Source organism: Heptranchias perlo, chromosome 4 (genome assembly GCF_035084215.1).
Source record: "Heptranchias perlo isolate sHepPer1 chromosome 4, sHepPer1.hap1, whole genome shotgun sequence".
NCBI classification, from domain to species: Eukaryota; Metazoa; Chordata; class Chondrichthyes; order Hexanchiformes; family Hexanchidae; genus Heptranchias; species Heptranchias perlo.
In genome coordinates, this window is record NC_090328.1 from 110,775,490 (window position 1) to 110,789,732 (window position 14,243).

The window sequence follows — 14,243 nt, forward strand, 5'->3', positions numbered from 1 at the left end:
CCTGCGCAAAAGCCTTTACCGAGATGGCGCCTGGCTCAAGTCATGTTGAAAGCGTGCACACGCTTTCCGGACGCCATTTTGGGACCTTAGGAGTCCGCGTAGCACCTAGAAACGTGCGCTACACGGCCGATTTATAGCCCATACTTTTCAAAGTGCTGCTAGTTAAAGTGGTTGGTTAATTATTAAAATATCAGTGAGGATCAGATAGCAATCCTCCTCATCTGTATGGCTGGATATCGATGATCTCAACAGATGGATGGGCAGGCATGTACTCCATGCTTCCTGCTCCTCTGGTAGGATGCCATCCTCCACATCTACTGAACCACAATACAGACATGAAAAGAAATATATTTTTGGAAAGCTTAACTTTATTTCTGCCACTGACGGAATTTTTACCAAGAACAGGAGGGTTGGGGGTGGGTGGGCAGTAAAAATAGTTGATTTTTGGCGTGGGACCACATCCCTGCTCCAATGCGTCCATTTCCAGGTTTAACTCAGGCACATTTGGATGCGTGCGCGCAACAGGAACCCGGGAGTTTTGTCGCCGCTTAAAGCTGGCAGGCTTATACTTAAAAGGGCAATGGTACCTCATTGCGATAGTTGAGGTACTTAATTTTTTGTGTATTAGAAATGTCCAGTGAATTTAACCTTACCTATTCGGGTTTCCCATCGCTCCGATTCACATCAGGTGAAAGCAGGTGGGAAGATCCATGAGGTGAGTGTTTTTATTGAAATGCTTGTGGGCCCAGAGGAGCAGGAGTGCTTCATCCAGGCCCAACAAGCTCACCTGGCGCGATCGGCCAATCCCCCCCCACCCGATGCTGGACTCCCACCCGCCGCCCCCCCTCGATGCTGGACTCTCCCCCCCACTGATGCTGGACTACCCCCCCCCCCCCCCGATGCTGGACTCTCCCCACCGATGTGGAACCCCCTGTTACTGGATCCCCCCCTCCATTGCTGGACCTCCCCCCCGATGCTGGACCCCCTCCCCCCGATGCTGGACCTCCCCTCCCCCTGATGCTGGACTCCCTCACCCCAGATGCTCGACTCCACCCGCCCTGATGATGGAACACCCCGATACTTGACCCCCCCAGATACTGGACCCCCCCCCAATGCTGGACCTCCCCCCCACCGATGCTGGACTACCCCACCCCCACCGATGCTGGACTACCGCCCCCCCCCCCCCCCGATGCTGGACTCACCCCGATGTGGAACCCCCTGATACTGGATCCCCCCCAATGCTGGACCTCCCCCCCAATGCTGGACCCTCTCCCCCCGATGCTGGACCCCCTCCCCCCGATGCTGGACCTCCCCCCAATGTTGGACAACCCCCCCCCACAAGTGTCCCGCCGATGCTGGACCTCCCCCCTGCCACTGGGCCACCCCCCCACCGATGCTGGACCTCTCCTCCCGATGCTGGACCTCCCCTCCCCCCGATGCTGGACTCCCCCACCCCAGATGCTCGACTCCCCCCTCCCCCCGATGATGGAACGCCCCGATACTTCCCCCCGCCCCGATACTAGACCCCCCCCCAGATACTGGACCCCCCCAGATACTGGACCTCCCCCCCTGATGCTGGACCACCCCCCCCACGATAATGCACCCACCCCCCCGATGCTGGTCCTCCCTCCCCCCTCGATGCTGGATTCCCCCCTACTCCGTGCCGGACCTCCCTCCTGATGCTAGACTGCCTCCCCACCACTGTTGGTGGACCCCCTGATCTTCTCCAAGGCTCTCCCGATGCTGTCCATGTCCACGCACCTCATCACACCCTCCGATTTCATCCACAGCCCACGATCTCTCTCTCCCTCCCTCCCTTCCCCCTCTCCCCCCTCTCCAATTCACGGCCCCTTTCCCTCCCGACAAACAACCTGCCTGTCAATCCGGCTGCCTGGCGTGTGGAAAACCCAGGACTTCAAATACTCACACAAATATCTACAGAAGTGCTGGCCAAGATAAAATCATGCCCCAGATGCAAAAGGATATGAGGGCGGAGAGACTGAGACCAAGAGGTAGAGACAGAGAGATAGAGAGCGTGAAGGCGTTCATATTGTACTTCTCTGTCTACTATTTTAATGCAGGTGTTAACCAGTTTTATTTTTTAAATGGATGAATGCCTCCCATAATGTCTCCCACTGGTCATCTGAAGTCATCCATCAATATCACGAACAGTAATTTCCAGGGTAGAGCTACATTCTCTAAAAATCTCAATCTGCTTCCTGAACCAGTGAGGGAAACCCTACAAAATCAAAAAGAAACTGAGTCAAAATTATTTGTTTAAAAAAAGGCAGTCAGCACCACATTGACCCTTTGGAGTTTTATGAGTTGTAATGTTTATTTTACCTGTTGCCAATGTCATCAATGTGTCAGTGTGCATATGCACAAGAACACAGCTAAGAAAAGCATGAAATCGCTTGATTTCCTGCATATGCTTGATATGTTTAACACTACATAAAAGGCAATGTAAATATACAGAAGAAAAAGTCTGATCCTGTTATAGGAGCACTGCAAAGTTAATTCCAGCATCAGCAAGACATGCATTTTAGAAGTACATTTTTACTGTAATCTTAATGCCAACAGGAACAAAATATTCCCCAACACTTCAACTTATCCCCATACGCAATATCATTACCAAAAATCGCCCAGCAAACTGCCCACATTAATATCCCAAAGATTACTCTTCACACTAATCTTCACAGCTCTTAGGAGTCTGAAAAAATATTATTGTAAGCAGCGTCATCTTCCAGTAATTAATCAAATGGAAAATAAGATTAGGACAGGAAAATGTTCTCATACATCACTGAACTGTTGCTATGAAAGTCACAGACCATAATATTTTCAATGTTAAAAGCTAGAAAATAACTGGGGTCTGGGTGATGGTTTCACATAGTTATAATCTACCCCCCCCCCACCGTCCGCTTTCCCCTTTAGGCATAAGACCCATAAATGAAATGGGATTGAAAGGCATCAATCTAATGGTTCTAATGTGCACAAATCTATAGCACAAAACCGCCCATCATTTAATATGGCCGAGGTACTAAATGAGTAGCTTGCATCTGCCTTTACCAAGGAAGAAGATGCTGCCAGAGTCTCAGTAAAAGATATAGTTGAGATGCTGGATAGCCTAAAAATTGATAAAGAAGAGGTACTAGAAAGTTTAGTTATACTTAAAGTAGATAAGTCACCTGGTCCAGATGGGATGCATCCTAGATTGCTGAGGGAAGTAAAGGAGGAAATTGCGGAACTACTAGCCATAATCTTCCAAACATCTGTAGATACGGGGGTGGTGCCAGAGGACTGGAGAATTGCAAATGTTCAAAGAAGGGTGTAAGGATAAACCCAGCAACTATAGGCCAGTCAGTTTAACCTCGGTGGTGGGGAAACTTTTAGAAATGATAATCCGGGACAGAATTAACAGTCACTTGGACGAGGCTGGATTGATTAGGGAAAGCCAGCACGGATTTGTTAAAGGCAAATCGTGTTTAACTAACCTGATAGAGTTTTTTGATGAGGTAACAGAGAGAGTAGGTAAGGGCAATGCAGTCGATGTGGACATTCAAAATTCGTCTGATAAAGTGCTGCACGGTAGGCTTATCATCAAGATTGCAGCCCATGGAATAAAGGGGGCGGTAGCAACATGGATACAGAATTGGCTAAGGGACAGGAAACAGAGAGTAGTGGTGAACGGTTGTTTTTTAGACTGGAGGGAGGTGTACAGTGGAGTTCCCCAGGGTCAGTGCTGGGACCACTGCTTTTCTTGATATACATTAATGACTTGGACTTGGGTATACAGGGCACAATTTCAAAATTTGCAGGTGACACAAAACTTGGAAGGGTAGTAAACAGTGAGGAGGATAGTGATAGACTTCAAGAGGCTATAGACAGGCTGGTGCCATGGGCAGACAAGTGGCAGATGCAATTTAAAGCAGAAAAATGCGAAGTGATGCATTTCGGTAGGAAGAACGAGGAGAGGCAATATAAACTAGAGGGCACAACTCTAAAAGGGGTACAGGAACAGAGAGATCTGGGGGTACAAATCATTGAAGGTGACAGGGCAGGTTGAGAAAGCGGTTAAAAAAGCATACAGAATTCTGGGTTTTCTAAACAGAGGCATAGAATACAAAAGTAAGGAAGTCATGATGAACCTTTATAAAACACTGGTTCGGCCACAACTGGAGTATTGTGTCCAGTTCTGGGCACCGAACTTTAGGAAAGATGTGAAGGCGAGAGAAAGGGTGCAGAAGAGATTTACTAGAATGATTCCAGGGATGAGGGACTTTAGTTACGTGGATAGACTGGAGAAGCTGGGGTTGTTCTCCTTGGAACAGAGACAGTTACGAGGAGATTTGATAGAGGTAGTCAAAATCATGAAGGGTCTGGACAGAGTAGATAGAGAGAAACTGTTCCCATTGGCAGAAGGGTCAGGAACCACAGGACATAGATTTAAGTTGATTGGCAAAAGAACCAAAGGTGACATGAGGAAAAACACTTTTACACAGCGAGTGGTTATGATCTGGAACACACTGCCTGAGGGGGTGGTGGAGGCAGATTCAATCATGGCCTTCAAAAGGGAACTGTTTAAGTACTTGAAAGGAACAAAATTGCAGTGCTATGGGGATAGGGCGGGTGAGTGGGACAAGCTTGATTGCTCTTGCATAGAGCCGGCATGGACTCGATGGGCCGAATGGCCTCCTTCTGTGCTGTAACCTTTCGATGATTCTACGATTCTAAGTCATTCTTTTATTTTCAAAACCTGCCTACTTTCTGTAAGAGGATCTGATGTCTCCTGAGCTTCATTCATCTGACTTCTTCCATTGTTTCTTGTGACCCATCAGCAGCAGTCTCAGTACATTTCCCTACCTTTAGGGATGAAAGATCTTTGGCTCTCCTGTTGCAATAATGAGGTTGTCTGTGCACATCTCTTCGGGAGAAAATTCTTGCTGTTCGTCATTTATAGCAAAATTATACATGCATTCTACATACACCTATTTACAATTTCATTATCAATAGCAATAGAGGAAAACTATCCCTTAGAGCTTTCCTTGCACATTTTCAATCACTTTTAGTTTTATTAACTTGCTTGTAGATAGATAACCGGGCTTCTTCATTACAGGTCTTAGGATTGTTGATGTGAGAAACTGAAATGTCACACTGATATAGTAGCAGGTGCCCTTGCAAGAAAGGAAAGTCTGACCAATTGGTTCTGATCTTAATCAACTTTCTCACCGAAAGGATTCCCCTTTTCAGAGATGTGTTTTTTTATATATTTGTTCTCAGGTTGTGGGCGACACAGGCAAGGCTACATTGATTGTCCATCACTATTTATCCTGAGAAGGCGGTTGTGGGCCTTCTCCTTGAATCACCGCAGCCCTTGTGGTGATAATGCTCCCACAATGGTGAAGCAACTATGCTACGTGCCCAAATCAGGATGGCGTGTGACTTGGAGGTGATGATGTTCCCCCAACGTTGCTGCTCTTGTACTTCTTGGCACAGGAGAGCGAGGTACCGTTGAAGAGAATTTAGTGAGTTGCTGAAGTGCATCTTATACATCATACATGCTGCACCCACAGTGCACCAGCAATGGAGGAGGTGGATAACGAGTCCAATGTCAGGAACACCGATCAAGAAAACTGCTCTGTTCAGGATGGCGCCACGCTTCCTGAGTGTTGTTGCGGCTGCACCCAATCCAGCTGAGTGGTGAGTACTGAATCACACTCCTAACTTTTACCTTGTAGATGGTGGAGAGGCTTTGAAGGATCATAAGGTGAGCCTTTTTTGTCGCGAGGTATCCAGCCCTGCACTGCTCGAAGGATTGATGCCCTGGCAGATTCACCTTTCTCAGGACAGTGAGCAAAGCATTTCCACCTCACTAAATTGGGTGTCCTTGTACATGAAACACAGAAAGTTAACATGCAGGTACAGCAAGCAATTAGGAAAGCAAATGGAATAGTGGCCTTTATTGCAAGGGGGTTGGAGTACAAGAGTAAGGAAGTCTTGCTGCAATTATACAGGGCTTTGGTGAGACCATACCTGGAGTATGTACAGTTTTGGTCTCCTTATGTAAGGAAGGATATACTTGCCTTAGAGGGGGTGCAACGAAGGTTCACCAGATTGATTCCTGGGATGAGAGTGTTGTCCTATGAGGAGAGGTTGAGTAGAACGGGCCTATACTCTCTGGAGTTTAGAAGAATGAGAGGTGATCTCATTGAAACATATAAGATTCTGAGAGGGCTTCACAGGGTAGATGCTGAGAGGCACTTTCCTCTGGCTGAAGAGTCTAGAAATGTAGGGGGGGCATAGTCTCAGGATAAGGGGTCAGCCATTTAGGATTGAGATGAGGAGAAATTTCTTCACTCAGAAGGTTGTGAATCCTTGGAATTCTCTACCCCAGAGGACTGTGGATGCTCAGTCGTTGAGTACATTCAAGGCTGAGATTGATAGATTTTTGGACTCTAAGGGAATCAAGGGATATGGGGATCGGTCGGGAAAGTGAAGATCAGCCACGATCTTATTGAATGGCGGAGCAGGCTCGAGGGGCTATATAGCCTACTCCTGCTCCTATTTCTTATGTTCTTACATCTCCAAAGAGATACAATTTTGGGACCAAATGTGAATTAGGGACATAAAGCAGAGTGAAATCCTTCAACAATCCACCTATTGTCATAAAACCACAATATTTGAACACACATCCAGCTTGTAACGAGGTGAGTGATTAGATGGTTGTGTTGTGGTAAGGTTAACATTAGTAGCATGAGAACTATTTGGTTGATCAGATCATTCTGACACAGGGACACTTAGAAAAGTACCTTCAATTAGAACTTTAAACAGACACATGAAAGCCATTTTATCCAAGCAACTATGCTTTACAAAGTGCTATTACTTTTGAGCTTGTCATTGTCCCTGTTTCAAGAAAATGACCTCCATGCTCTGATCTCCCACTTTTACATTGTATGTCTCTGTAGTGCTGCCAGGTTTGCCGTGTAATGCAGAGACTCAGAGTGTAAACCAGTGGGATTTATCCAATGGCACATTTGTAGATCCATATATTCGTGGAATGCAGGATGACATTGGCTTCTCAACCTCGTCTCAACTGATAGGACAGCCATCTCCGGCCATAGTCCTACTGTGTAAAAGAGTATGAGAGATGTCTTAAGGCTTTCACACAATCAAGTACTTCAAATATCAATAACACATGTAGTTTATAAATATCACCTGAACTGTGAGAATACTGTATAGCAGTAAACACACGTCAAATTGATTTCACATTTTTTTTAAAAACAGAAATTTCCATTTGAGTTTTGTTGCTGCAGTTTGTCACTTAGTGTTTCCATTATAATGGACCATTCTTCTGTTCTGCTCATGATTGCTACTATTATGGTTCCACTGTATGGACTTGCATCACCTGACAGCAATGGGATTTAATCGAAGATGCCAGATCACCATTGAACAAGAAGAAAATGTAACACTCTCCTTTACACAGTTATGAAAGTTGCTTATGTATTTTCATATCTACAAAAAGGACATGACAGTGAGGTAGGAATTACTTTCCATTGAATAATGGGAACAGTCTACAATTCATTTGATAGGATGAGTTGTTAAAAATTACTACAAATAAGAAGCTGTGAATTATTGACTAAAAGATGAATCCAGTCACATAGAGATTTTGTTTCCCCTGAAGCTAACTGTGGTCTGATTTTAATTTGGGAATCTTTTTATAATTTCTGAAACATAGTCCTCAATATTAAACCCTCCCCCCACGGGGGGGGCGGGGGGTAGTTGGGGGTCATGTTAAAAATTTGAAAGCAAGGAGTGCGTCCACAACTCGCTGCGTACAGACCTGCCGCCATTTTCACGGTGGGAGGGGTTTCGTGGCATGTGAGTGTCCTGCCGTGGAGAGGTGGAACGCATCATTAACATATTTAAATCAGACCCCCAAGGCGCAATTAGGAGCCTGATTTAAATTAAACTGTTGACGTGCAGGATTCCCAGGACTCAGGAAACCCATCAGTAAAAGGGTGGTGCGACCTGCCAGTTCAAGAAGGTAAGTGCCTTTTACAGCACTCCTTTGGTCCAGGAGGAGCAAGAGTGCTCCCCTCCATCCCTCAATCACAGTATCTTAGTAGGTACAGCACTGGAGGAGGCCATTCGGTCCATCGTGCTTGTGCCAGCTCTTTGAAAGAGCTATACAATTAGTCTCATTCCCCTGCTCTTTCCCCATAGCCATGTAATTTTTTCCCTCGAAGTATTTATCCAATTCCCTTTTGAAAGTTACGATTGAATCTTTTTTTTTTATTTGTTCACGGGATGTGGGCATCGCTGGCGAGGCCAGCATTTATTGCCCATCCCTAATTGCCCTTGAGAAGGTGGTGGTGAGCCGCCTTCTTGAACCGCTGCAGTCCGTGTGGTGACGGTTCTCCCACAGTGCTGTTAGGGAGTTCCAGGATTTTGACCCAGCGACAATGAAGGAACGGCGATATATTTCCAAGTCGGGATGGTGTGTGACTTGGAGGGGAACGTGCAGGTGGTGTTGTTCCCATGTGCCTGCTGCTCTTGTCCTTCTAGGTGGTAGAGGTCGCGGGTTTGGGAGGTGCTGTCGGAGAAGCCTTGGCGAGTTGCTGCAGTGCATCCTGTGGATAGTGCACACTGCAGCCACGGTGCGCCGGTGGTGAAGGGAGTGAATGTTCAGGGTGGTGGATGGGGTGCCAATCAAGCGGGCTGCTTTATCTTGGATGGTGTCGAGCTTCTTGAGTGTTGTTGGAGCTGCACTCATCCAGGCAAGTGGGGAGTATTCCATCACACTCCTGACTTGTGCCTTGTAGATGGTGGAAAGGCTTTGGGGAGTCAGGAGGTGAGTCAATCGCCGCAGAATACCCAGCCTCTGACCTGCTCTAGTAGCCACAGTATTTATATGGCTGGTCCAGTTAAGTTTCTGGTCAATGGTGACCCCCAGGATGTTGATGGTGGGGGATTCGGCGATGGTAATGCCGTTGAATGTCAAGGGGAGGTGGTTAGACTCTCTCTTGTTGGAGATGGTCATTGCCTGGCTCTTATCTGGCGCGAATGTTACTTGCCACTTGTGAGCCCAAGCCTGGATGTTGTCCAGGTCTTGCTGCATGCGGGCTCGGACTGCTTCATTATTTGAGGGGTTGCGAATGGAACTGAACACTGTGCAGTCATCAGCGAACATCCCCATTTCTGACCTTATGATGGAGGGAAGGTCATTGATGAAGCAGCTGAAGATGGTTGGGCCTAGGACACTGCCCTGAGGAACTCCTGCAGCAATGTCCTGGGGCTGAGATGATTGGCCTCCAACAACCACTACCATCTTCCTTTGTGCTAGGTATGACTCCAGCCACTGGAGAGTTTTTCCCCTGATTCCCATTGACTTCAATTTTACTAGGGCTCCTTGGTGCCACACTCGGTCAAATGCTGCCTTGATGTCAAGGGCAGTCACTCTCACCTCACCTCTGGAATTCAGCTCTTTTGTCCATGTTTGGACCAACGCTGTAATGAGGTCTGGAGCCGAGTGGTCCTGGCGGAACCCAAACTGAGCATCGGTGAGCAGGTTATTGGTGAGTAAGTGTCGCTTGATAGCACTGTCGACGACACCTTCCATCACTTTGCTGATGATTGAGAGTAGACTGATGGGGCGGTAGTTGGCCGGATTGGATTTGTCCTGCTTTTTGTGGACAGGACATACCTGGGCAATTTTCCACATTGTCGGGTAGATGCCAGTGTTGTAGCTGCTTCCGCAACCGTTCAGGCAGTGAATTCCAGATCATTACAACTCGCTGCATAAAAAAATGTTTCCTCATGTCGCCTCTAACTCTTCTGCCAATCACCTTAAATCGGTGTCCTCTGGTTACTGACCCTTCTGCTACTGGAAACAGTTTCTCCTCACTTACTCTATCAAGTCTCCCCTTAACATTCTCTGTTCTGAGGAGAACAACACCAGCTTCAAGGAAGCCTGAGGCCTCCCCTCTGCCGATCACCGACCCCCCCCGCCACCACAAGCACTGATCTCCGTCCTGTCCCCTCCCATGATGGCCTCTCTCTCCCCCCATCCCAAGCCCCAATCTCTGGCCTTCGCCCCTCCCGATTGCCAGAGACCATCCCCAACGGACCCCGGCTGCGGCCTTCTGCCGCTGGTTTTCCCACCCAGCAGCTGGCCCGCCTGTCAATTGGGCCATGCGGGAAACAAAAGAAAACATTTCTAATGAGGTCCTGCCGTTCACTGGCTGTTTTTGCCCTCCCCCACAGCCTCCCCATAAATATCGGGGCCATTGCTGTTCTGTTTATTTGAAACATTAGCCGCTGTGATGATTCATCTGTAGCTGTAGGGCCATTGAAAGCAAGAGCTGTTCAACCAACCAGTTTCAAAGCCTCCCTGCTCAAATCATCACAGTGGTCTGTAATCCATGCTCCAAAGAAATGACTTTGCACTTACAGCATCAGGTAAACAGGTTCACAGTAAATATGTTTTAAATGCAGCACATTATTGCTGGCATTTATGACTGGAGGAGTGCAATAGTGCTCAGAACTCTTGTCATAAACCTCAAAACAGCACAATACTCTATATAATATACAAATTGGAACTGTCGATCACAACTGAGTTCAAGATTTATGAGTGCTGTATAAAGTATAACTTTGTGTCAATGCTTTTTGTATGTTTTCTCGATGTGATTTTATACATTCTAAATCACTTATGTTACTTTATGGGACTACACAAGTTTTATTATGGGGAACCTCCCACCTGGCCAGATTTGAAACTGTATAATTTAATGTTAAACAAAAGTCAAACAAATGGCATCATTTGACAACTATTTGATGTCATTCGCTTTTTGACTCTGAAATTTGGGTGCAAATTCAATCTAAACTGGTGTGATGAAATCTCCTTGGATGTTTGGCCTTCTCAGTCCTCACTTTCCAGTTCCCAGTAGGTATGGGCCCATAGCCCAAAACTGGTACCAAAGTGGCGATCTTAGTCAGAAAGGCCACATGGTAGTTGATGTGAGAAATGCAATGTGAAATGGATCCTATGGGGCAGGGAACAAGACGTAAAGCACCTCTTGCCTGAACCATGGTTCCTTCTTTGCACAATGCTGACTTTTGCTTCTTCAAACTTGGCTGTCCCTGGGGAGTTTTAAGAGCTGAGGGTGAAAGTGTTCAAATTTTGAGTGACTATGCACACAGAGGCAGCAGTGGACGCAAAGGTGGTGATAAAAGCAGCAGTAGCAAAGTAAGCAGTGGTGAACGAGGAACAATAAGGACAAGTTTACACAGCCAATATTTAAAAACATTATAGTAATGGTCATGTCTGTCCATCATCATTCACCTGCAATGGTCAATGACTTCATTAAGCCTTGAAGGGACCTTTGTATGTTAAACTAAATTGTGATCAACATTAAGTCAAAAATATATTTACCATCATTCATCTACTTTAATCAGGTACTCATGTTTCCAACTCACGATTGGCCTTTCCCTGTCGACTTCGTGCATTGTTCTTGTATTTTCACAAGATAATTATCAAAAAGGGAGGCAATTCACTTTATCTTAATTCATCCATCCAGAAATGCCCCACAGTCAATTCTGATGTCCCATCCAATTGTTTCTTATATGACGCCAGGGTTTATGCCTCCAATCCTCTATCCAGGAGTCTGTTCCATTTGTTGATCATTCTGTATCAAGAAAGATTTCCTGGTATCTGTCCTAAATTTGCCTTTCATTGGTTTGATCCCATGTCTCCTTATCCTAATCACACAATTTACTTTCAAGTAATATTCCGGATTTACCTTTTCCCTACCTTTAACTGTCTTGTATATTTCTATAAAGATCACAGCACAGATGCCTCTTTTCCAAGCTGAAGACCCCAACTTTCTCCATTCTTTGCTCATAACTCATACCTTTAATACTAGGGATGGGTCTTGCAGTTCTTCTCTCCACTGCCTCCAGCTCTTTAATGTCTGCCCTTTGTCTCAGTAACCAGAAGTAGACATAGTACTCAAGGTGCAGTCCGATCACAACCTCCTGTGACTTATCTTCAATTGTTTGACTATAGTTCAACATCCTGATGTTGACTGTTGCTGTGCATTGGTAGGATACATTTAATGTCAAGTCTACCAAAACTCTGAGCTCTCTTTCAACTTCATCCTTAGGTATCTTAATACCAATCATGGGGCATGTGTGTTCTCAGTAAGTTTTCTCAGGTTCCCACAAAAGTGCAGTACATGTATGGAAACAATGAAATGGTTGTGGTGTCATGGTGGAGATTAATGGCAGGCTCTGAGAACTGAGTCACACGATTTGACCAGACTTGGTATTGTACAACATGACTTTACAAGAGGCCACATGAAGATTCATTTCACTGACTAGTGTCATACCTTTTTAGTCAGTTACAGACACAATGGACAGTTGAAGTATTGGACAACCATATTCAAAGTCTTTTCCACTCATGATTTATAGTTCTGCATTATCACATCAACTGAAGGAAAACAAATGAAAACTTTTAGTTAACAGATTAATAAAAAAAATGTGCAATAAACCAGCCAATTACTATTATCCTGGTTGTCTGAACCAATCGAAATGTTTCAAACAGTAGATTTCTCATAACCCTCTGGTAGTTTACAAAGAAAAATTGGAAATTACATCCATAAAAGACAAGCTGTTTGTTTTTGTTTCATTTTCATGATACCTGCAATTGAATCCAAGGGCATGATTTTAACCCCGAAGAACGAGTGGGTTGGGGGCAGGGGGAACAGTAAAAATTTTAAAACTTGGGAGTGGAAACGAGTCCCAGCCCCAATACGCTGAAAAATGAGGTGTGACACAGAGACCTGCAGAAGAGCAGAGAGGGGAACAACGGAGGGGCCGATGTCGCAGGAGGTACTACCCTCGTGAAAGGGTCTACAGGCAGAGGCTGAGGTTCCTGGACCTCTCTGGGGAGCAGTGCCTACGAAGGCTCAGATTGAGTGGCCAGATGGTCACAGACATCTGCAGGCTCCTTCACGCAGAGCTGCTCCTTACTGGGCCTGGTGGCCACGCATTACCTGTCACAGTTAAAGTCACCACTGCCTCCGGATCCTTCCAGGACGCCAACGGTGATATCACCAGGATCTTTCAGTCCTCTGCCCATAAGTGTATATGACAGGTCACAGATGGCTTGTTTGCCAGGGCATCTGACTACATCAATTTCCCCATCGATGACATCAACCAGACTGAGAGGGCAGTGGGTTTCCACTCTCTGGCTGGCTTCCCATGGGTGCAGGGCGTAATTGATTGCACACACGTAGCAATCCGAGCATCTCCACATGAGCCAGGAATATTCATCAACAGAAAAGGATATCACTCTATCAATGTGCAGCTGGTTTGTGACCACCGGAAGAGGTTTATGCAGACACGTGCCAAATTCCTTCATTCTGTGCGAATCCAACATCCCGACAGCCCTCTTCCACGCACAAGACACACTTAAGGGATGGCTTCTTGGAGACAAGGGACGCCCCCTGCAGATGTGGCTCATGACACCTGTGAAGAATCCCACCAGCGACACACAGAAGCAGTACAACAACAGTCACAGCACCACCAGGTCTGTCGTAGAGCAAGCCATAGGTTTGCTGAAGATGAGCTTCTGGTGTCTGGATCGATCTGGGGGAGCCCTTCAGTACTCACCGGTGAGGGAATGTAGAATAATACTCGTGTGTTGCGTCCTGCAAAACATCGTCCAACAGAGAGGATTACTGGTGGATGAGGTCCCACGCGCTCCACAAGCAGCCGCACCTTTCATCAACATCGAAGAGGAGGATGAGGAGGACAACGATGTGCACACCATTGGCAAAACAGCATCTCATCTGGCTGCTCGCCATGCCAGAGAGTCACTCATATTTGATAGATTCTCATAGGGAGATCTGCAAAGTGACTACAGCCAAGTACTCAGACCAGCTGTAAGGACCACCTAAACCTCAACCCCCCCAACCCAGGTTGCACAAAAAACAGTTATACAACGACACATACATCCACTGCAAACGTACCCAAAGGGTGGCATCAAGTCTCACCGTTCATGAGCAACCAGATGTAAGGGCGCTTTCACAAAAAGGGACTCAAGAATGGGCAAGACGTGGCAATGCTGGTGAGAATCATAGCATTTAATGTGATTTTAACATAAACCAAATGAAGAACATGACAGTCTGTCAGACACCCTTGTGCATACCCTTGGTGATTACAAAACCTTCGACTTCCTCTTCCCACAG

At 46.3% G+C, this 14,243-nt stretch overlaps 1 protein-coding gene across 1 annotated transcript in view; it reads left to right on the plus strand.

Annotated features, from left to right (window-relative positions):
• Nucleotides 1–13,895, plus strand: part of LOC137320663 (putative nuclease HARBI1) — a 56,983-nt gene extending 43,088 nt beyond the window's left edge. Inside the window, exons 4-7 of the mRNA XM_067982342.1 lie at nucleotides 5,278–5,293; nucleotides 6,963–7,135; nucleotides 7,981–8,041; nucleotides 13,333–13,895. Of these exons, the coding sequence (XP_067838443.1) occupies nucleotides 5,278–5,293; nucleotides 6,963–7,135; nucleotides 7,981–8,041; nucleotides 13,333–13,895 (813 nt within the window). The remainder of the gene's footprint in view (nucleotides 1–5,277; nucleotides 5,294–6,962; nucleotides 7,136–7,980; nucleotides 8,042–13,332) is intronic.
• The last annotated feature ends 348 nt before the right edge of the window (nucleotides 13,896–14,243 follow it).